At 40.2% G+C, this 25,521-nt stretch overlaps 1 protein-coding gene across 1 annotated transcript in view; it reads right to left on the minus strand.

The window, feature by feature from the left end:
- The window catches only part of LOC121389192 (sodium-coupled monocarboxylate transporter 1-like), a 27,902-nt gene extending 3,095 nt beyond the window's left edge, over nucleotides 1–24,807 (minus strand). The window contains exons 1-14 of the mRNA XM_041520796.1: nucleotides 24,321–24,807; nucleotides 20,298–20,363; nucleotides 19,258–19,309; nucleotides 17,214–17,281; nucleotides 15,625–15,779; nucleotides 14,493–14,633; nucleotides 11,687–11,816; nucleotides 9,758–9,846; nucleotides 6,745–6,969; nucleotides 5,579–5,585; nucleotides 4,934–5,009; nucleotides 2,976–3,133; nucleotides 743–957; nucleotides 94–194 (exon numbers count right to left, since the gene is read on the minus strand). Coding sequence (XP_041376730.1) covers nucleotides 94–194; nucleotides 743–957; nucleotides 2,976–3,133; nucleotides 4,934–5,009; nucleotides 5,579–5,585; nucleotides 6,745–6,969; nucleotides 9,758–9,846; nucleotides 11,687–11,816; nucleotides 14,493–14,633; nucleotides 15,625–15,779; nucleotides 17,214–17,281; nucleotides 19,258–19,309; nucleotides 20,298–20,363; nucleotides 24,321–24,671 — 1,834 coding nt within the window. The 5' untranslated portion in view covers nucleotides 24,672–24,807. The remainder of the gene's footprint in view (nucleotides 1–93; nucleotides 195–742; nucleotides 958–2,975; nucleotides 3,134–4,933; nucleotides 5,010–5,578; nucleotides 5,586–6,744; nucleotides 6,970–9,757; nucleotides 9,847–11,686; nucleotides 11,817–14,492; nucleotides 14,634–15,624; nucleotides 15,780–17,213; nucleotides 17,282–19,257; nucleotides 19,310–20,297; nucleotides 20,364–24,320) is intronic.
- Nucleotides 24,808–25,521: the final 714 nt, after the last annotated feature.

Raw genomic sequence — 25,521 nt, forward strand, 5'->3', positions numbered from 1 at the left:
TACAAAATAAAAAATTATATTAGTTATGTGTTTTATGTGTTTGTGAAATTGAAACACGTCCTCCAAGGTAATCGTTTGTGAGCTGATACTTACATGTTGCAGCTGACACCACCACGCTAACGACGAGGAAGACGATGATAGCCACGGTAACATAATGAAGATAGGACAGTTCATACCAGTCCGACAGCACTGACCTGTAGTGAGAAATCAAAACAATCCGCTTTATCGGATAATCTCGCTTTATAGCATAACCCCGCTTTATCGCATAATAATATGCATGCACTTAATAACAAAACCGGTACGTGATTTGGTGTATACGTGTGCAAAAACGGTACTTAGTATACTATATAGAGGATATTTCATGTTTTTTGTCAAATATCATTTATATCTCATCTCGTGAAGTTTGCAATCATAATTTACGAGTCGCGCTTATATTATATTTGGCAATTTACCTTTATTTTTTAAATGTCAGCAGCAAAATAGTTCTGGCTTTCTTATAATGAAGATAACACTTTCTACAGTAACGATAGCACATTTTAGAGTGAAATAGTGAAATTTTCACTCTAAAATGTGTTATCGTCACTGAGTGACTTTTATGTCGCTGATATTTTAAGATATTTCACTAAATGTTATATAATAAGCAATTTTAGTTGATAAAAAGGCTCTACTCATGCTGTTAGTTGTAAATATATTGACATGACAGCAAAATCAAGATAGTTTTATTTAAATACAATAAGTGTACCTCTCTGGTGGCGTCAACGGCAATTGCGTTGATAATACTTTTGTCGTCATACTAAAAGTCGTCGTCGTCGTGGTTGTAATGTTCCAGCTTGTGGCGTTGCTAACACAACCAGCTATGCTGAGGGAAAGCAGGTGGCGTGGCGGGGGGTTGAGCACCGCACCGATCCCTACCCACAGGGAGGTGACTGTACTGCACACCAGACCAATCCCGGCACCCTTGACAAACAACAAGAAAAAAGAAGGAAGGAAATGTTTTGTTTAGCGACACACTCAACACATTGTATTTACGGTTATATGGCGTCGGGAACATGGTTAAGGACAACACAAATATTGAGAGAGGAAACCCGCTGTTGCCACTTCATGGGCCACTCTTTTCGATTAGTAGCAAGGGATCTTTTATATGCACCATCCCACAGACAGGATAGTACATACCACGGCCTTTGTTACACCAGTTGTGGAGTACTGGCTGGAACGAGAAATAGCCCAATAAGAAAAAAAGAAGTAATTTTTTAACACTGATTTAAAAACAAATATCATTTAGTACTGCTAAATTAGTGGCAAATACTGACCTCGGTGCTGCCGTGGTTAAGCCGTCGGACATAAAGCTGGTAGGTACAGGGTTCACAGCCCAGTACCGGCTCCCACCCAGAGCGAGTTTTAACGACTCATTTGGTAGGAATAAGACCACTACACCCTGTTCTCTCTCACTAATCACTAACAACTAACGACTAACCCTCTGTCATGGACAGACGGCCCAGATAGCTGAGGTGTGTGTCCATGAGAGCGTGATTGAACCTTAATTGGACATAATGAAGAAAATATGTTTGAAAGAAAAATAAACTGGCAAATAACAACAGCTAGTACTGCTGTAACAAATTAAAATTAAATTTTGTTTTTGTTTTACGACACCACTAGAGCACATTTGGTAACTTTTGACATACAGTCTTAAAGAGGAAACTCGCTACATTTTCCCCCATTAGTAGAAATATATCTTTTATATACACCATCCTACAGACTGCATGACACGTACAATGGCCTGTCGTTGTGCACTGGCTGCAACGGGAAATAAGAAATGTCATTTATTTTGTCCGTCTAATTTGCAGTCGGTCTGGAATCGATATCTGTCGGTGGGCTATTTCTCGTTCCAGCCAGTGCACCACTTTTAACTTTTTTCTCTCTATGATCTATGTCTCTGTGTCCACTAAAATGTGTGTTTGTTTTGTTTAACGACACCATTACAGCACATTGATGTATTAATCATCGGCTATTGGATGTCAAACATTTGGTAATTTTGACATAGGCCTACAGTCTTAGAGAGAAAAGGAAACCTGCTACATTTTTCCATTAGTTGGAAGGGATCTATATATGACCATCCCTCAGGCAGAATAGTAAATACCACGGCCTTTGATATACCAGTGGTGTTCTGGTTGAAATGAGAAGTAGCCCAAATGAGCCCACCAACGGGGATCGATCCTGGTCCTACCGCGTACTATTAGGTGAGTGCTTTACCACTGGGCTACGTCACGCCCCTGTGTGTCCATTACCAATGTCTGTCAGACTCTCTACGTACCCTGACCGGCCTCGGTGGCGTCGTGGTTAGGTCATCGGTCAACAGCCTGGTAGGTACTTGGTTCGGATCCCAGTCGAGGCATGGGATTTTTAATCCAGATACCGACTCCAAACCCTGAGTGAGTGCTCCGCAAGGCTCAATGGGTAGGTGTAAACCACTTGCACCGATCAGTGATCCATAACTGGTTCAACAAAGGCCATGGTTTGTGCTATCCTGCCTGTGGGAAGTGCAAATAAAAGATCCCTTGCTGCTAATCGGAAAGAGTAGCCCATGAAGTGGTCCTTAACCATATGTCTGACGCCATACAACCGTAAATAAAATGTGTTGAGTGCGTCGTTAAATAAAACATTTCTTTCTTTCATTCTCTACGTACCCCTTGATGCGCGATCGGTTTGGGATCGATCCCCGTCGGTGAGCCCAATGGGCTATTTATCGTTCCAGTCAGTGCACCACGACTGGTATATCAAATGTCGTGGTATGTGCCATCCTGCATGTGGGATGGTGCATAATATAAAAGATCTCTACTAATGGAAAAATATAGCGGGTTTCCTATCTTAGATTATATGTCAAAATTACCAAATGTTTCACATCCAATAGCCGATGCTTAATAAATCAATGCCCTCTAGTGGTGTCGTTCAACAAAACAAACTTTAACTCTACATACCCACGAGTTGACGAACGGTAGGAACATGCCGACAAGGATCAGAGCTAGTAGAGGGCCTCCCATCATCCCAAAGATGCTGATCGCTATTTGCAGGACCTGTTTACCGGCCACACCGGCCAGAAAGGCCAAACCAATCGTCAAACCACCGTACAGAAAAGCTGAAAAATAAACAAAAGATGGTAATTGTGTGTGTGTGTGTGGGGGGGGGGGGGGGGGGTCTTTATCTTTTCTCTATAATCATTGTTACATCATCTTGAAGATGCTGATCGCAAATTGCAGGACCTGTTTACAGGCCACCCCAGCCAAAAAGGCCAAACCAATCGTCAAGCTAAAAAAAATAAACATAAGATGTTTTTGTTGGGTTTTTTTACTAACGGTCTATCATAATTGTTTTAATTATTATTCAGTGCAAGATAGGGTACACTTATGTTTTTACATACTTTTATCTACCGATCTTGCTATCACTGTAATACGCACGTACTACAGACAGTAAGCGTACACTGCCAGTGCAATACTCACATACTGTGGACAGTAAGCATACACTGTCATTGCAATAGGCACATGTTGTAAACAGTAAGCGTACACTGCCAATACAATAAGCACGTATTGCAGACAGTAAGCGTACACTGCCAGTGCAATACTCGCATACTGCGGACAGTAAGCGTACACTGTCATTGCACTACGCACATACCTTAAACAGTAAGCGTACACTGCCAATACAATAAGCACGTACTGCAGACAATAAACGTACACTGCCAGTGCAATACTCGCATACTATAGACGGTAAGCGTACACTGCCAGTTGAATATTCACATACTGCGGACAGTAAGCGCACACTGTCATTGCAATATGCACATACTGTAAACAGTAAGTGTACACTGCCTGTACAATAATCACGTACTGCAGACAGTAAGCGTACACTGCCAGTGCAATACTCACATACTGCGGACAGTAAGCGTACACCGTCAATACAATACGCACATACTGCAGACAGTAAGCGTACACTTGCAGTTTAAAACGCACGTAGCGTACAGTCACAGCTCACATACCACAAACAGTAATCGTACACTGTCAGTGCAATATCCACATACTGCAAACAGTAACTGTACACTGTCAGTGCAATATTCACATACTACAAACAGTAACTGTACACTGTCAGTGCAATGCTCATATACTACAAACAGTAAGTGTACACTGGCAGTGCAATACTTACGTACTGGAAACTGTAATCGTACACTGTCAGTGCAATACTCACACACTACAAACAGTAAGCGTACACTGCCAGTGCAATACTCACACACTACAAACAGTAAGCGTACACTGCCAGTGCAATACGCACATACTACAAACAGTAAGCGTACACCGTCAGTGCAATACTCACGTACTGCAAACAATAATCGTGCACTGTCAGTGCAATATTCACGCACTGCAAACAATAATCGTACACTGTCAGTGCAATACTCACATACTACAAACAGTAAGCACATACTGCAAACTGTAATCGTACACTGGCAGTGCAATACTCACGTACTGGAAACTGTAATCGTACACTGGCAGTGCAATACTCACATACTACAAACAGTAAGTGTACACTGTCAGTGCAATACTCACATACTACAAACAGTAAGCGTACACTGCCAGTGCAATACGCACATACTACAAACAGTAAGCGTACACTGCCAGTGCAATACTCGCGTACTACAAACAATAATCGTACACTGCCAGTGCAATACTCACGTACTACAAACAATAATGGTACACTGCCAGTGCAATACTCACGTACTACAGACAGTAACCGTACACTGCCAGTGTAATACTCACGTACTACAAACAGTAAGCGTACACTGTCAGTGCAATATTCACAAACTACAAACAGTAAGCGTACACTGTCAGTGCAATACTCACGTACTACATACATTAACCGTACACTGCCAGTGTAATACTCACATACTACAAACAGTAAGCGTACACTGTCAGTGCAATATTCACGTACCGCAAACTGTAATCGTACACTGTCAGTGCAATATTCACGTACTACAAACAGTAACCGTACACTCTCAGTGCAATACTCACATACTACAAACAGTAACCGTACACTGTCAGTGCAATACTCACATACTACAAACAGTAACCGTACACTGTCAGTGCAATACTCACGTACTGCAAACAGTAATCGTACACTGTCAGTGCAATATTACAGATAAAACAGTAATTCGTACAGATAAACAGTGCAACGTGTATTTCCATAACAATGTTTACAAACAACTATGCCAGTTTATACTGACTAACAGCAGCGATATTTTGGACAGCAGACTTTTCGTTGTTTGGTGGACATGCAATTGTTCAGAGCTGGTGTTATGAAGTCAATCAGAGTCACGGCAGCAAAGAGTTAATTCCGGATGATACCGTACTGAAAAAGTAACCGACTGGAGTTACCTATATAGTATGCTTATCGCAATCACATACTGCAAATGAGGTTAACCGGACACTGTTGAGGTGCAATGCTTTAAGATGTTATCGACTAATGTCTCGTACACATATGATGTGTAATATTCACATACTGCAAACTGCGGTTTGTACATGGGATTGCAATACTCACATACTTGCGGGCTGCGGAACAGTGTACAAATGTCAGTGCAATCCGCACGGTACTCGTAAAAGTCATGTAATCAAACACGTGACGAGACCAATACTCGCTAGTTAACAAACTGTATGCTCGTACACGGCGACCGCAAGACAATCGCACACTACGAACTGGCTAGCGTACACTGCCAGTGCAATATATACCACTTTAGAAAGATGAGCGTACACTGCCACGCCAATACGCACGGTTACAAACAGGCCATCGTACACCAGCCCTGCAGTCACTCACGTACTGCAAACGATATTTAGTGCACTGTCAGTGCCATATCACGGACTGCAAGACCACCGAGAGTTGACAGTAAGGAGGCCTCGTACTCACAGCTACTACAATTTTAAGGCACATACTGACAAACTGTAATCGTGAATTGGCCTTGCAATACTACGTACTGGAAACTGTAATCGTACGGCTTGCAGTGCAAAACTCACATACTACAAACAGTAAGCCTCTGCACTGCAAACAGTCCAATCGCCTCACGGCTACTATTCAAACGTAAGCGTACACTGCCGGTTATGCAATTTTGCACATACGGCAAACACGTAAGCAGTACACTGCCAAGGCAATACTCGCTTTTTAACTGTTTTTAATGCGTACAATGCCAGTGCTATTACTCACGTACTACGTTCAATATTTGTACTTGGTACACTGCCTGTGCAATCCTAAAATACTACATACAATAATGGTACACTGCCAGCGCAATACTCACAAATACTACACGACAGTAACCGTACACTGCCAGTGTACTACTCACGTACTGCAAACAGTAAGCGTACACGTAGTCATTGCAATTTTCACAAACAATGGAGCAAACAGGAATGTGTACACTGTCAGTGCAATACTCACGTACTATATACATTAACCGTACACTGCCAGTGTAATACTCACATACTACAAACAGTAAGCGTACACTGTCAGTGTAATATTCACGTACCGCAAACTGTAATCGTACACTGTCAGTGCAATATTCACGTACTACAAACAGTAACCGTACACTCTCAGTGCAATACTCACATACTACAAACAGTAAGCGTACACTGTCAGTGCAATATTCACATACTACAAACAGTAAGCGTACACTGTCCGTGCAATACTCACGTACCGCAAACTGTAATCGTACACTGTCAGTGCAATTTGTACAGATAAACAGTGCAATTCGTACAGATAAACAGTGCCACGTGTATTTCCATAACAATGTTACAAACAACTATGGTCATTTTATACTGACCTAACAGTAGCGATATTTTGGACAGCAGACTTTTCGTTAGTTTGGTGGACATGCAATTGTTCAGAGCTGGTGTTATGAAGTCAATCAGAGTCACGGCAGCCAAAGAATTAATTCCGGATGATACCGTACTGAAAAAGAAAAACCGACTGGAGTTACCTATATAATAATATTATATATTATGCTTATCGCAATGTACAACCCCACTGATGAGGTTAAAGGGACATTTTTGAGGTTGCTGCAATTTTTAAGATGTTATCGACTAATCTCTCGGTCACATATGATGTTGCCGCCGCACGGTTCTGCAGTCTGCGGTTTGTAGATGGGATTTTTTCAAATCGTACGGCTTTGCGGGCTGCGGAAGCAGTGTTCACAAATGTCACGGGGTCCGCACGGTAATCGTAAAAGTCATGAAATCAAAATGCGTGACGAGACCGCAACGCGCTAGTTAACAAACCGCTATGCTCCCTCACGGCGACCGCAAGACAATCGCAAGGCCATCTTGACGATCTGGCTAGTGTCACAGCAGGCAATATATACCTCTTTAGAAAGATGATCGTACGGAGGCCGCCAACTCTACGATTGCCGTTAGGCCATCGTACAGCAGCCCTAAAGTCACTGCACGGCCGCCGTACGATATTTAGAACATCGTACGGCCATCTCACGGAGGCCGCAAGACCACCGAGAGTTGACAGTAAGGAGGCCTCATGGTTGTTGCGGCTGCCGTACGATTTTCTAGGCACACCAGACAGGGTAAAAACCGTGAATTGACCTTGCGATACTACATGCGGCGGGGTTGCGGCCTACGGCCTTTAATGTCAAATTTGAAAAATCGTAAGCCTCTGCGACAAGCAAAAAACCTTGAGATCGCCTCACGGCTACCGTATTCTATCGACTTACGGCCGCCGCCAACACGCCGCAGGCCATTTGTGACCAAGGCATAACAGAGACTTTTTAACTATTGTAATTACATATCAAATATGTTTTTTATGCATAAAATATTAGTGGCTATATATTAAACATGTTTCTGATCGTTCTAATATTTGTACTAGGTTAAATTTCATTTTATTTCCTAAAATATATTTTTTCGTACCTACGAAATTATTTGAAGACAAAATCCAGTTTGAGCTTATTACAAATATTAAGACGGCCAGGAGCACATTGAATATACAGACACTGACGTTCTAAACAAGAAAATATACTTAATATGTAAGTTTAATCGTAGAAATATTGTATTTTTCGGAAACATTTAACAATGGAGCAAACTCAGGAATGTTCCTTTAAGACTGTGTCATAATAGGTTACGACTCAACCCCATGTGACATATATAACAATAACATAACAATAATGAAAATACTAACTTGTTGGAGGGTATATGCAATCATTATTTAATTCAGAGTGATTGGGATACTACTACTACTACTACTACTACTACTACTACTACTACTACTACTACTACTACTACTACTACCATTACCACTGCTGCTGCTACTACTACTACTACTACTACTACTAATAATAATAATAATAATCAAAGTATATAATACGTTATATCTTCTTCTTCTTCTTGTTCTTCTTCTACTACTACTATAAATCTATTTTGAATATCGAACGGTACTTGCAATTTAACTTTGCGATACATGTCAAAAGGGCCCTGTCGAAGTTTAGATGCAATAACTTTGCATTAGCTGTAGACACTGGCAAATTCAACAATATAACCTATGAACAAAGATGATGCCCTTTTTGTAGAAATAATGATGAGGTTTTTATTGAAGACCAACTACATGTATTACTCGAGTGTTAAAAGTATACGGACTTATGAAAAAAGTTTCTTCTTTATTTTATCAATAAATGATTGCATTTACCACCTTCGATTATTTTTGTGAAGCTGATGTCTTCTACAAATGAACTATTGCTGTACAATTTGTCATTGTTTTTGTATCAGGTATCTGAAATAAGAAAGCTAAGTGGTGATGTTTTGTAAGGTAACCACTTACATGCGACAAAATATATATCTTTTTTGTGTGTGTGTATTTTGGGCCTGTGACCGTAATATTGAATAAACGTGTTGTTGTTGTTGTATTACTATTACTGCTGATGCTGTTGATGCTGCTACTACTATTACTACCACTGGTACTACTACTACTACTACTACTATTACTACTACTACTACTACTACTACTACTACTACTACCACTACTACTACTATTACTACCACTACTACTACTACTACTACTATTACTACCACTACTACTACTACTACTACTACTACTACTACTACTACTACTACCACCACTACTACTACTACTACTACTACTACTATTACTACTATATAATAGGTTATATCTAATATTTACCTTCAAAATCTATCTATATTTAAGAACCTTTCTTTGACCGTAAGTAGGGGCGGGATTTAACTCAGTCGGTTGAGTCCTTGCTTGAGGTGCTTACATCGCAGGATCGAACCGCCTCGGTGGATACATTCAACTGATTCAGGGATCTTTTATATGCACCATGCCACAGACAGGGTAATACATACCACGGCCTTTGATATACCATTCGTGGTGCACTGGTTGGAACGAGAAATAGCCCAATGGGTCCACCGACGGGGATCGATCCCAGACCGACCGCGCATCGAGCGGGCGCTTTACCACTGGGCTACGTCCCGCACCCTAATCGAAAAGAGTAGCCTATGAAGTGGCGACAGCGGGTTTCCTCTCTCAATATATGCGTGGTCCTTAACCATATGTCCGACGCCATATAACCGTAAATAAAATGTGATGAGTGCGTCGTTAAATAAACCATTTCCTTAAATACGCTCTTGTCCAACTGCATCTAGGAAAAGGGACACAACTCTGTATAAACTGTGCGTGACATTCGTCGTGTCGTGGCGTGTAGAATTCTATTTGAATCACGTACCTCAGGGCGGCGCTGAATATGCACGACACAAAAAGTCCGGGAAGTCCTGGAGCAAAACTCAGTATATCCATCATAAACAATGGAACAATCTGCAACAACAATTAACAATAATATTCAGGGGAGGATCCAGATTTCGTAAAGGGGTGGGTTATAAACTTATAAAAAGTCAACTTGAGTTTGTCGAAGGCAAATGAGCGGAGCTCCTAAAAAGGGAGCGAGATCCGTAGGGTGTTCCAAGACATGCTCCTCGGAAGATTTTGAAATAGTTGAGAACGCGTTTTCGGGGCAATTTAGTGTTGTACATATTGTGGGTGTTGAATTTAAAAAAATAAAAATAAAATAATAATAATTTAAAAGGGCACTTCAACCGGGCGGGAGGGGAGGGTCACGCGACCTCTGTGACCTCTTTCTGGATCCGCCACTGCTACGTTCAAATCACAGGCAACACATAATGATCAAAGAACAAACAGCGTGTGACATGGTACATTAGTGGGGGAGGAGGGGGGGGGGCATAGGTAGAAATTTGTTAGATGAAATGTTTCATGGTGCCGTGGTTTCCACACAAGAACTAACAAAATAACACACAAATTAGCGAAACTAAACACATACAATGTAGCATCAAGTTATGTACAACATCTTCCAATATCTTAAAGATCCTCCGACATGATAGCACATACCACGCCATTTAATACACCAGTCGTGGTGCACTGGTTGGGACGAGATAAACACCCATTCAGAGAATGAGTCCATTGAGGTGATTCGATCCAAACACCTCAAGTGATCGCTTGACCGATTGGGCTATTTTTTTCAACGGGTGTGTAAAAAAAATGGTTAAACATTTGCCATTAAATGTATAAGAATAATATTGAACGTGCAAAATTTGGATGTTCATGGAAATTTGAACCACAGAATCGCTGTACATACTTATTTATGAAAGCTTCATGCAGACAAACATGGATGTCAAACATTTGGTACTTTTTGAGAGAGAGGAAACCCTTTATATTTTGCCATTAGTAGCACAGGATGTTTTATAAGCACCATCCAACAGACAGTATAGCACATACCACGGCCTTTGATATGCCAGTTGTGGTGCACTGGCTGGAAGGAGAACGTTTCGAAGATTAAAAGTAGGACAATAAACCTTGTACTATACAGGGTGGAACAAATCTGAGATACTTGTTAAAGACACAGAATAACAGACACAGAATATAGTAGTACGAGATCTTTTATAAGCACCATCCCACAGATGGGATAGCACATATTACGGCTGGAATGAGAAATAGCCCAATGGGCCGACTGACGAGGATCGATCCTAGACCGACCGCGCATCAGGTGAGCGCTTTACCACTTGGCTACGTGATCATTGATGAAGGGGCGGGAGGTAAAATGCTGGCCTGATGCGCGGTCGGTGCACCATAACTGATATCTAAAATGGCTGAGGTATGTACTATCCTGTCTGTCACGGGATGGTGCGTTTAAAACATCCCTTGCTACTGATGGAAAAAATGTAGCGAGTTTCCTCTCTCACTCTATATGTCAACATTACCAAATGCTTGACATCCAACAGCCGATGATTAATAAATCAATATGTTCTAACGATGGCGTTAAACAAAACAAACTTTAAAATGTAACTTTCAACAATTTTCAAGTTCAGTTATACTAGTGTCAGACTACCAACTGTCACGACGAAGTTGGCCAACTCGCTGATCTCACTTCTAGACAACGACTGTTCAGTTACTAGTTTGAGCGCTTTCACAACTCGATTTTCGTCGTATACAAATCCTACTCGTGACCGATTAGTTAATCTGAGCGCACCTGTCTTAAATTGGGGGGGGGGGGGGGGGGGGGCATTACAACGCAAATGTCGAGTTGGCCAACTCCATCGTGACAGTTGTTAGTCTGAGCCTAGCATTATTAAATGAACCTTACTTGGTCTGGCTTGGAGACTCTCCTCGAAAACAACGGGTCACAGTCGTGGTAGTAGGCGAACAGCACGAGGCCAGTAAGGCACGACATACACAAGTAGATCATTGCCAACACCACGCTCGTCCACAAAGCACTAAATAAAGCATAAGAGAAAGTAATCTTGGGCCCAAATGTACAAAGCATGTTTATGTCTTACACGTGTAGCTACATGCATTTACAATGTTTAAGGTAGTACTCAACCAAATTGAAACCGGTGAATAGCATTCGGCCGGATCAAAGTTTGATAGAGCAGTTAATGCCTCACGTCCTGCCATTGGTGATAAAAGTGAGAGTGTTTGTTGTGATAGATGTTGTTTCATCTGGACAGTAAATTCCTGTAATTTAATTTGAATTAGTATCAGTGTACCAGATACCGTTGAGCTTGAAACATGTGCGGGGTCCTACTAAAAATAGCATGGCAATTTTGTGCGGAACTAGAGTAGTCCTAGACTCTACCCGTTTTGTCTGAAATGAGCAGCTTAACCCCCAATTTGTTTCTGATTTACTTTAAGGGTGAGGGGTGGTAGTATCTATATCCGTGGTGTATATATGTCGATTGATATCCTGCATGTAGAAGTCTTAGCAACACATGTTACTAGTGTCGTCTATGCGATTTGTATTCACCCTTAAACTCCTGCGTTTAACAACAACAGGCTTCATAAATTCAGCCCATTTTGATTAATGATATCATAATAGTAATACAATTTAATTTGAACGACAAAACCGTAAACCGTGACGAGGGCCGTATCTCTGTTCAACGCAGAGTGGAATGGGTGTTTGTCAAAATGGCGGCTGATTCCATAAATCTCTATCTAGTGCCTCGTCTGTACGAGGACAGCCACTCCCGAGGACATCATTTACTGGAGATTTCATTCCGCTTGCATAGCCACAAAAGGACTGCCACTCTTAGACAAGTTTACAAAATCAAAAACGTGCACAGGAAAGACCTCATTGGAATAAGTACATGATGACAAACACTCTTCAATCACTGTCAAAACAGTGAGCAACTCCTACCCCACCATGGTTTATTTTGGTGTCTAATATAATTTGATATTGTGTTTAGAGTTATTAGAGAGGAAACTCGCTGAAGGAAAAAGTATATTATTTATTTCAAAATGATTTATGTTGCTGCTGCTATTTTTATAGATATTAATAAAATACACGAATATAACTAAATACTAGTGTACGACAAGGTCAACTCTACATATTATAAAGATTAGCGGTAAAGATGATGATGATGATGATGATGATTAGATGATGATGATGATGAAATTATGATGATGATTATGACATTATGATGATGAAGATGATGGTAATGATGATGATGATGATGAAATGGTGATATGGTGATGATAATGATGATGATGATGATGAAATGGTGATATGGTGATGATGATTATGAAATTATGATGATGAAGATGATGATTATGATGATGATGATGATGAAATTATGATGATGATTATGACATTATGATGATGAAGATGATGGTAATGATGATGATGATGATGAAATGGTGATATGGTGATGATAATGATGATGATGATGATGATGAAATGGTGATATGGTGATGATGATTATGAAATTATGATGATGAAGATGATGAAATGGTGATATGGTGATGATGATTATGAAATTATGATGATGTAGAAGAAGATGATGAAATGGTGATATAATGATGATGAGATGATGATGATGATGATGATGAACTGATGAGATGGTCTTGTTGATCATGGTGTCGTTGTTGATGATGATGACGGTGATGATGGTATGAGATGAATATCAATATAGGTTTAGGCCTAACACTTGGTCAACTGCATATTTTTCAGATCGGCGATAATGAGAATAAGGTTCAATAAGCCGACGAAGATGCTAATGATGCTGATGGTATTGGAGTGTATGAGCACACGGCAAACATGAGTGTAATATTTATAAAACCGTCCGTCTTCGCCTACCTTACTTTCCAAGCCAACCTGACAAAAGTCAACGTTTACACGCGTCCATATCACCTTTTACTCGACCAATAAAATTCACCACGTGCAAATAGGCTTACGTGTGATTAATTTTAAAAGTAATTCGAAATTACTGTTGGCACCGATATACAACCATGACACGAAATAGCGTTGGCTCCAAGCGGATTTATCCAAGGTAAAGTGGACAGTAAGGTCTCACTACACAGATCACTTCTGGGTGAAAGTTCATTGATCACGGTCTGTATTTTGCCCATGTTATTTTGTAATATTGTGCATTGACCTTTTGGGACATGAGTGTATAACGTAAGAGACAGCCGGAGTGAATCGGTTAATGAACCACCCGTTCGGACCGGTATTACAGCCAGATGCGGTCATATAGCAAAAAACTGAGATGGAAATGTTCTCAATTTTGGAGTGAAAATAAATGCTTACATAATGTATGTTCGCAATGGTGTATGTTGTTAGTGCCAACGAGAACCCGTTCTATTGGCAATCTTCATTTGAAGTTGGTTAATTCAACATGGGTTTCAATGGCTGATGGACATCTGTGTAGTGAGACCTAAGACCAACCCCGACACGAAATAGCGTTGGCTCCTAGCGTTGGCTCCTAGCGGATTCCTCCAATGCGGAGCGAACAGTAAAACCAACCTCGACACGAAATAGCTTTGGTTCCTAGCGGATTCCTCCAAGGCGGAGTGGACAATAAAACTAATTTCGACACGAAATAGCGTTGGCTCCTAGCGGATTCCTCCAAGGCAGAGCGGACAGTAAGATCTGGTTTAATGGCCGTTTTACTCACACCTGGGATCCCGTGTCAGTGCGCGTGCTCACGTAGCGCTGTAGCATGGCCTGGTTGGACCCGTAAATCGTCAGGAGGCTCAAGAATCCGCCCACGAACAAGGACCAGAACGAATGGCGGATAGTGGGATCCGGATTCCAGCTGTAAGATAATAATACAGTTAATAAGTAATATATTCTCCATAGAAGGTGTGTGTATATAAACTTATAAAGACGGTCAGGACGGACAGGCGAGACAGAGAGAAAGAAAGAGAGGTAGAAACACAATGTTTGTGAGGGGGAGGGAGTAGAGTTGGGGATGTCCGATGGTATTACATATTTATACGAATATAGCAACATGTAATGAAATTGTTCGTGGAAATATAAAGAGCGTTTTTTTATTTTTTTATTGTGATACAATGTCAAACTATTCGAAAAGAAGCCTTTAGCCACATACGTTCTACTACTATAACAGTGTAGCTGTAGATTGTATATAACCTCCCCCCCCTCTCTCTCTCCCCCACCCCCTCCCCCTCTCTCTCTCTCTCCCCCCCCCCTCTCTCTCTCTCTCTCTCTCTCTCTCTCTCTCTCTCTCTTGTGTTCGCTCTTTCTTTAGCTCTGTATCCATGTACTTTCACAAAATAATACCGGAAAACTGATTGTACAAAAAAAAACACCTGAGGAACACACTCTGAAAACTGAACACACAGTGAACACTGAACACAACACTGAACACACTCTGCACATTGAACAAACGTTGAACACTGAACACGCTCTGAATACAGAACACAACACTGAACACACTCTGAAAACTGAAGACACACTAAGACACACTCTGAAGATTGAGACACAATCTGAATACAGAACACAATTCTGAACACACTCTGAAAACTGAACACACAGTGAACATTGAGCACAACACTGAACACACTCTGAAGATTGAGCACGCTATGAACACGGAGACATACTCTGAACACTGAGACACGCTCTGAATACTGAGACACACTCTGAACACTGAGATACACTTTGAACACTGAGACACACTCTGATCAATGAGCACAACACTGAGACACACTCTGAGTACTGAATATGCTCTGAGCACTGAGAAACACAAAGAACACTGAACATCGAGTAACGCCTTGCTCGAAACTTACTCGAAATCAGGCAGTCTGCCCCCTTTGTTGGTTCGCTCCATGACCACCTCCCAGCCTCCCACAGTGATTGCCCCTTGTATGATGAGCGTTAACATCCCCGCTGTGATGATCCCCATCTGGAAGGCGTCCGTCCAAATCACAGCTTTGATGCCGCCCTAGAAAACAGTATAATATTACACTGACGGCACCCTAGAAAACAGTCTAATATTACACTGACGGCACCCTACAAAAACACCTAGTATTACACTGACAGCACCCTACAAAATAGTCTAATACTGCACTGATGGCACCCCAGGAAAACACCTAATATTATACTGAGAGCACCCTAGAAAACAGTCTAATATTACACTGATGGCACCCTAGAAAAACACCTAATATTATACTGAGAGCACCCTAAAAATTACACTGATGCCATCATAGAAAACAGTCTAATATTACACTGATGGAACCCTAGAAAAACACCTAATATTATACTGAGGACATCCTAGAAAACAGTCTAATATTGCACAGATGACACCCTAGAAAACAGTCTAATATTACACTGATGCCGCCCTGGAGAACAATCTAATATTACATTGACAGCACGCTAGAAAACAGTAATATTACACTGACAACATCCTAGAAAATCACTTAATATTACACTGAGGGCACCCTAGAAAACAGTTTAATATTACACTGATGACATCCTAAAAAACCACCTAATATTATATTATACTGATGGCACCCTCGAAAATCTCATAGTATTATACTGATTATTAAAGGGACATTCCTGAGTTTGCTGCAGTTTTGAAGATGTTATCAACTAACAGAGACCTTTTAACGATTGTAATTAGATATCAAATATATTTTCCTGCATAAAATATTATTAGCTGTATATTAAACGTGTTTCTGATCGTTCTAACATTTGTACTAGTTTAAATTTCATTTTATTTCATAAAATATTTTTTTTTCATACGTACTAAATTATTTGAAGACAAAATCCAGTTTGGGCTTCTTACAAATATTAAGACGACCAGAAAGACATTGAATATAGAGACACTGATATTCTAAACAAGAAAATATATTTAATATGTAAGTTTAATCGTACAAATATTTCATTAGTCGGAAACATCTTACAATGCAGCAAACTCAGGAATGTCCCTTTAATTGGAAACTTGTTTTATTGCATAAACAACAAAATGATTGGGCACAATTTTGCCAACTTACAGGGCACCCTAACTATCACCTAATATTATATTCATGGGACCCTAGAAAATAACCTAATATTACTAGTATAGTGATACCATCCTAAAATATTCTATTATACTGATGGCACCCTAGAAAATTGTACATTTAATATTTTCGATTAGCTGCAAGGGATCTTTTATATGCACCATCCCACAGACAGGATAACACATACCAGGGCCTTTGATATACCGGTCGTAGTGCACTGGCTGGAACGAGAAATAGACCAATGGGCCCACCGACGGGAATCGATCCCAGACCGACCGCGCATCAAGCGGGCACTGTACCACTGAGCTACGCCCCACCCCAACCCCAACCCCACCCTCACCCCCACCAGATGCTAATAAATATAATACAATACATACTATTGTTGTGTAGAACGTAGACACCAAACCAACTGTTAAAATGGAGAACTCGATGGTCAAACCGGTAACTGCAATAAAACTATATGTAATTAATTTGATATATTTTATATTAAGATTTCAGGGCCGAGGTTATTACGGGTGGGGAAGGAAGGTGTATATACATGTATACGAAAACAAATACACTAAATGAAGTTTGTTTTGTTTAACGACACCAATAGAGCATATTGATTTATTAATCATCGGCTATTGGATGTTAAATATTTGTCTAGTCTTAGAGAGGAAACCCGCTACATTTTTTCATTAGCAGCAAGGGATTTTTTATATGCACTATCCCACAGGAAGGATAACACATACCAGCGCCTTTGATATACCTGTCATGGTGTACGGGTTGGAACGAGAAATAGCACAATGAACCCACCGACGGGGATCGATCCAAGGCGAACCGGGCATCAGGCGAGCGCTTTACCACTGGGCTACGTCCCGCCCTGCACTGAATGACATTTTGCTGTCAGGTTTCATGCATGCATACACACAATAACTGACGCATACACACACAAACACATACGCATGCATGCATACATACACACAATAACATAGACGCACATACACACAAACACAAACACATACGCATGCATGCATACATACACACAATAACATAGACGCATACACACACAAACACAAACACATACGCATGCATGCATGCATACATACACACAATAACATAGACGCATACAAACACAAACACAAACACATACGCATGCATGCATACATACACACAATAACATAGACGCACATACACATAAACACAAACGCATACGCATGCATGCATACATACACACAATAACATAGACGCACAAACACACAAACACATACGCATACGCATGCATGCATACATACACACAATAACATAGACGCATACACACACAAACACATACGCATACGCATGCATGCATACATACACACAATAACATAGACGCATACACACACAAACACAAACACATACGCGTGCATGCATACATACACACAATAACATAGACGCACATACACACAAACACATACGCTTGCATGCATATATACACACAATAACATAGACGCATACACACACAAACACATACGCATGCATGCATACACACACACAATAAATAGACGCATACACACACAAACACATACGCATGCATGCATACACACACACAATAACATAGACGCATACACACACAGACACATACGCGTGCATGCATACACACACACAATAGCTTAGACGCATACACACACAAACACATACGCGTGCATGCATACATACACACAATAACATAGACGCATAGACACACAAACACATACGCGTGCATGCATACATACACACAATAACATAGACGCACATACACACAAACACATACGCGTGCATGCATACATACACACAATAACATAGACGCATACACACACAAACACATACGCGTGCATGCGTACATGCATACGTACGTACACACGTACATGCACATAAAAAACACATACAAACATACAATAAAAACATGCATGCATACATGTTTTTCAATTCCATTCATTTAATAACCTTGAACTTTTACAGTTCATCAGTTATACATACAGATACATATACAACAATGACACAATGGAAGGTGTTGGCATGAAAAGGACGCGGAGAATATAAATGATTTTGTATAGAACTCTGTATATAGACTATTTAACTGTCGATTCTCGTCTTTTCCACATTTTGAACAGATATTTCCCTAATTTACATAAATCATTTACATTGTTATTGATAGTAATTCTATCAATTTAAACATAGATGGATGGATTCTATAATATTTCTTCATATATAAAATTCTATAATCATTGAAAAAGGGACAACATAATATCGCATGAAACTCGTCCTCAATTTCGCCTATTTTTGGCTATACATAGGCTATATACATATACATACATACATACATATATACATATACATACATACATACACACACATATACACACACACAGACAGACAGACAGAAAGACAGATACAAAGACGTACATATTTGATTACACTAACCTTGACTAAGTGCTAACGCTGGCGCATATACAACAATACCCAAATAAATAGCCTGGAAAAAAAGATACAAATAATTAAAATACTAAAAGTCTTAAGAATTCAAAACGGAAAGGAAAGCAATATTCATTTTGTTTTGGCAAACGTCAACACATTTTAGATTTTACAAATGTATTGTATCTAACATATGTGGTTTTGTAAGATTGTAACACACACAGGAGGAGAGGAGGAAGAGAGAGAGGAGAGAGAGAGAGAGAGAAGAGATGAGGGAGGGGAGGAGAGAGAGAGAGAGGACGAGAGAGGGAGAGAAGAGTGAGAGGCGAGAGGAGAGAGAGGGAGAGAGAGAGAGAGAAGAGAGAGGGAGAGAGAGATTCAGGGGGGGGGGTAATTGGAATTGAAACCCACTGACCAGCTAGTCGTAGTAAAATGCGGCAAGGAATTGTATTCATTCATTCGTATACACTGTTGCGCTTCTGTTTGTTTTTATGAAAAACATTTTGTTAATTTTGATAACTTCAAACACTTCTGACTTTCAGTCTCATCCTTTTCCCATCTATTTTCATCCATATTGGTGTGTGTATAAGAGAGAGAGAGAGAGAGAGAGAGAGAGAGAGAGAGAGAGAGAGAGAGAGGGAGGAGCCCTTGAGCAGAGAGGAGAGAGAGAGAGAGAGAGCGAGAGAGAGATATGAGAGGGAGAGACAGAGAGAGAAAGAGAGAGAGAGAGAGAAAAAAGAGTTAGTAACACAGAAAGAGACAACAGAGTGTGAAGAGATAGTCACACAGAAAGAGACAACAGAGAGAGAGAGAAAGAGAGAGAGAGAGAGAGAGAGAGAGAGAGAGAGAGAGAGAGAGAGAGAGAGAGAGAGAGAGAGAGCGGGAGGGGTTAATTGTAGTAAAATGCGGCAGGGAATTGTACTGTCTTCATATACACTTCCCCTGTTAGATAGTCTTGCGTTTCTGTTGCATTTTGTTAATTTGTTTTAGTGAATTATGTTATTACGAGGTGCAGAGTCAAGACTACGTCTATCGTCTTTATGACTTACCATCTGCACAATGAATAGAGTAGAACCCATAAGGCGCACTGCTTTGTTGAATCGCATTTCTAGATACTGAAATATAATATTCATTAGGATTATTTATATTGTTCAAAATAGTAGTCATGCATGATGCGTGTCCTGTTAGGACCGTTCGTCTCTTCGCATCACCAACCTAGTTAAACCATTACACACTATATACGAAAGTTAATTGTCACGAATTTCGTCGCCAATTTCGCTAATGTGCTAGCGCGCATGCTCACTGCAAGCAATAGGTCGGGGAAAAATAGAGAAAAAAAGAAGATACGTACGCTTGTTGAACCGATTATTGTCGAAGTTAACATTAAAACTGTCATAAAGAACCGGATGTTCTTGGGCCGCTATTTTTCTTCTTCTTCTTCTTCTTCTTCTTATTATTATTATTGAACTTATTTTACATTGTAATTGTATATATCCTGAACAGTGCATGTGCTTAGTGACCAGGGCACGTACTATAAAATGTGTTTAAGTCCAGACTTAATCTTTAATGACGTCACTTGCATACAACTTGAATGAATGACGTTTTCATAACATTAAAGTCTCAGAATTTACTGGAGTCTTGAGCTTAGACTCTTGTCTTTTTAAGCACCTGGCCATGGCCCATATTTTCGAAGATATCTTACCGCTACAGTGTCGAAAAATGCGTCGTTATGACGTCATAACGAGTACACGATATCGCAGCGCTAACATAGATTCTGAAATCCGTAGCCTGGGCCTAGATTTTCGAAGCTATCTTAGCTCTACGATATCCTAATATTGTCGTAGGCTATGACATGCGTCGTTGTGACGTCATTGTTTACGACTGTTTTACGATATCGTAGCGTTAAAATAGCTTCGAACATCTATAGGGTGTATAATACCAAATCAAATCCCATAGACGACAATAGTAACATATGTGGCTAAAACTCCTACCTGCAACGTATCAATCGACATAAACGCCACGGATATAAATACTACCACCCCTCACCCTTAAAGTGAATCACAAAAAAGTGGGTGTCAAGCTGCTCATTTCTGAGATAACGGGTAGCGTCTATGACTACCCTAGTTCCGCACAAAATTTGAGTACTTTTTTTACAGGTACCCCATACATGTTCCAAGCACAAGGCTACTTGACACAGTGGTACTAGATGTAATAAAATTGCATACATTTTTAGCCCAGATGAAACTAATTTTGTTTACAACCAACACACTCACATTTATAACCAATCACAGGACTTGTGGTGTTCACTTCTCTATCAAAAGTTGGGTGCACCTCGAACTTTGACACAGCCGGAAGTTATTTGGTTTAGTACTACCTATACTGATAATATACATTTTTCAAAAAGTGTCCAGCTATGTGTTTTTATGAGAACCAGGATCTGCTGTATTCTGACATAAAGTGACAGCCTCACTGAAACTGTTGTTTCTACAGGGCAACCTAATATAATGTACACCTCATAAGGCATATATATTGTATACAGTTTTGTACAAATGCAATATGTCATATTAAACAACAAAATGTTTTAAAATAAAACTCCTGAAGATATTTACTGTCAGTTTGGTGTGTGTACTCAGGTATATATGTAGAGACAACAAAGATAGTCATCCTATCCTATCCTATCCTATCCTATCCTATCCTATCCTATTCTATTCTATTCGCAAAGGATCGGGTTTACAATATGTATTCATTCAGGTCATATGCCCCGTATTTTCACTGAAAATGCTCTCTTTAAACATTGTACCCCCTCCCACCAGAGGGAATTACCGATAAATGTTTACCAAGAATCGGGTTTACAATATGAATTCATTCAGCACATACCCCGCATTGTCACTGGAGGTAATCTATTTAAATATTGTACCATCTCCATTCCCTCCATAGTAAATTACTGATAAACTCCTACCAAGGCTCGGGTTTACAATATGAATTCATTCAGGACATATACCCCGTATTGTCAATGGAGGTAGTCTCTTTAAATATTGTACCCTCTCCATTCCCTCCATAGTAAATTACTGATAAACTCCTACCAAGGCCTCGGGTTTACAATATGAATTCTTTCAGCACATACCCCGTATTGTCACGCCACATTATTTATTCTCTAAATATGGCGTTCACAATAACAACAACAGCAACAGCAAAGATAAAAAAAAATAACCACCTTCTATAAATCGTTAGTGGTCCTTGAAATAGTTTGTCCTTAGAATGTTTTTCACAACATTTACACATGCATTATTTTTGTTTACTGTTTGGAATTGATGCCTGCTACGTCCAGTGGTAATCTCGCTTATATTTATAAAGACACTTGACGCGGCATGTGGAGTTTGACATAAAATGTCACACAGGTTTTTGCCCGGTGTTGTTTGTACATCATTTATTCTCTAAATATGGTGTTCACAATAACAACAGCAACAGCAACAGCAAAGATAAAAAATAACTACCCTCTATAAATCGTTAATCGTCCTTGAAATAGTTTGTCCTTACAATATTTTCACAACATTTACACATGCGTTATTTTTGTTTACTGTTTGGAATTGATGCCTGCTACGTCCAGAGGTAATCTCGCTGATATTTATAGTCACTTGACGCGGCATGTGGAGTTTGACGTAAAATGTCACACAGGTTTTTGCCCGGTGTTGTTTGTACCTTTTTGTTAAGACACCGACAACTAGAAACAGGTCCTGTAAATTCACTATAATACAAACATTAATTGCTAGGCCTTAGATATTTAAATTTGATATCTATGAAATTGCTTGTTTAAGCGCTATTTGATTGGTTCCACTTTCGACTTCTTCCTGTCACATGATAATGTTAGGCGCTCTTCGTTTAATTCTTGACCGGGGAAGCGGATGGAAAGGGTAGTATATAAAAGATCCCTTGCTGCTAATCGCAAAGAGTAGCCCATGAAGTGGCGACAGCGGGTTTCCTCTCTCAATATCTGTGTGGTCCTTAACCATATGTCCGACGCCATATAACCGTAATTAAATGTGTTGAGTGCGTCGTTAAATAAATCATTTCCTTCCTTCCTTCACTGATGGTATGGAGTGTGTAAGCATCGATGGTACAAGGGTTAAACTATCTGTTTCAAAGCTGGTAAGTGTCGGGTTCGAATTTCACCAACTCCATGAGAAAGGCCGTATGTAGGCTACGGTCATTATATTCACTTCTTTTTAACTTATAAGATAATCACCCCGTCCTGGACACACAATCTAGTTCACGGAGGACAGCTTGCTTGGACGTTATTTAAATTTAAACACAAACAACAACAGTAATAAGAACAAAAACAAAAACTACTTTTAACAACAAATATAAAAATGAAAAATAAATATAATAAATAAATAAATAAAAAACAAAACACTGAACCTGGAGTAAATTTAGAAGTCACTGTATTGTGTTGCCTTAAAGGCGCCGTCTCTAGTTATTTAGCAGAGTCTAATATGTCATGCTGTTGGAGCGGGGTTTTTTTAAAGGGAATAATCAATTTCAGACAGGCAGGCAGGCAGGCAGACAGACAGACAGAGAGAGAGAGAGAGAGAGAGAGAGAGAGAGAGAGAGAGAGAGAGAGAGAGAGAGAGAGAGAGAGAGAGAGAGAGAGAGAGAGAGAGACAGAGACAGAGAGAGAGAGAGAGTAGAGGAGAGATGGACGGAGAGACAGAGAGATAGACAAAGACAGAGAAATAGAGACAGAGAGGGGGAGGGAGAGATGACACAGTGAAATAGTTTGTCCTTACAGAGAGAGAGAGAGAGAGAGAGAGAGAGAGAGAGAGAGAGAGAGAGAGAGAGAGAGAGAGAGAGAGAGAGAGAGAGAGAGAGAGAGAGAGGAAAGAGACAAAGAGAGAGAGAGAGAGAGAGAGAGAGAGAGAGAGAGAGAGAGAGAGGGGGGAGACAGAGAGAGAGAGAGAGAGAGAGAGAGAGAGAGAGAGAGAGAGAGAGAGAGAGAGAGAGAGAGAGAGAGAGAGAGAGAAAGAGAGAGAGAGAGACAGAGATATACTTTTTATATCAATAAAATTATTATTCACCTCGTAAGCACAAGTTAGTCTCAGCTTTCTGAACATGGGCAGCATGAATATGCTGCACACCAGCACGGTTGGTAGGTACGCAATTCCTCCAATCCAATAGTTCGCACCATTGAAATACACCTCAGCAGGAATTCCAATAACGAAAATGGCGCTCATGAAACTTGCAGTCAGTGACAGGGCAACTGGAAACACTTGCAGCTTTTTATCACCGGTCATGTGATGTTCGGGATCTTTGAGGACATGTCTGCGAGACTTGTAAGCAAAGAAGACACCAATTCCCGCCGAAATCGCGAGAGAACACGCGAACACCAAATAGTCTGCCCAGTGAAATTGTGCGGTGGATTGATACATTGCGGATGAATATTTTTCCGTAAAGGACTTACGTTAATTTTGATAGGAATTGATGTCTGTCTTGGACACATCAGCCGTGAAATTCCGAGACGGGCTTGAACGTTTTAGGACGTGTCCAATGGTTGAATGATTGTTTTAGATCATACAATGTTTATCATCTTTCTGAAATATAAAATAAGTTTTCAAAAAAGAAGATGTATTAATATTTGCTTACCAAATGGAATGCTATTTATTTTTGACTTAGTGTGATGCTATTTTTTACTATCAGCACAGGAAAGGTATGCTTATTTAAAGATACATCAAGGCAAATTTTAAATTACTGATATTTTGGGCCGAATTTACAAAGCCTGTTTATATCTTAGACGCGTCTAACTACATGCATTTACAATGCTTAAACACCTGCGGTCCATGGTTATTTCGACCTATTAGCAGGCGATTTCTTATAACTTCCAGAACATGCAAAACGGTACAATCCATTGTCTTAATACACATGTACTGGAATTCACTAAAACAAAACTTTCTCAGAAAATAGTGCATATATTCTATATGAAATGTCATTACACTGAACACAGGCACAGACGACAACCAAGTTCACCCGTACCAGAGACCAACAATGTAATGAATGAATCATGGAACATTCACATTGTTCAGTGTTTATTAACATAGCTGACCAGCCAACCGTCTCACTTCACTACGCCGTGACCCCAGACTCATTACAAAGTCTTAGGCCAAAACACACCGAAGCTGTGTTTTGTCATGGGTCTTGTGAGTGTAGCACAGACGCCATTGACATATTTTGACATCTCGGTCTATATCAATGCGTTCAGCTGCCAGTTCTGTGTCGTCTGTT

Source organism: Gigantopelta aegis, chromosome 14, assembly GCF_016097555.1.
Source record: "Gigantopelta aegis isolate Gae_Host chromosome 14, Gae_host_genome, whole genome shotgun sequence".
Classification (NCBI taxonomy): Eukaryota; Metazoa; Mollusca; class Gastropoda; order Neomphalida; family Peltospiridae; genus Gigantopelta; species Gigantopelta aegis.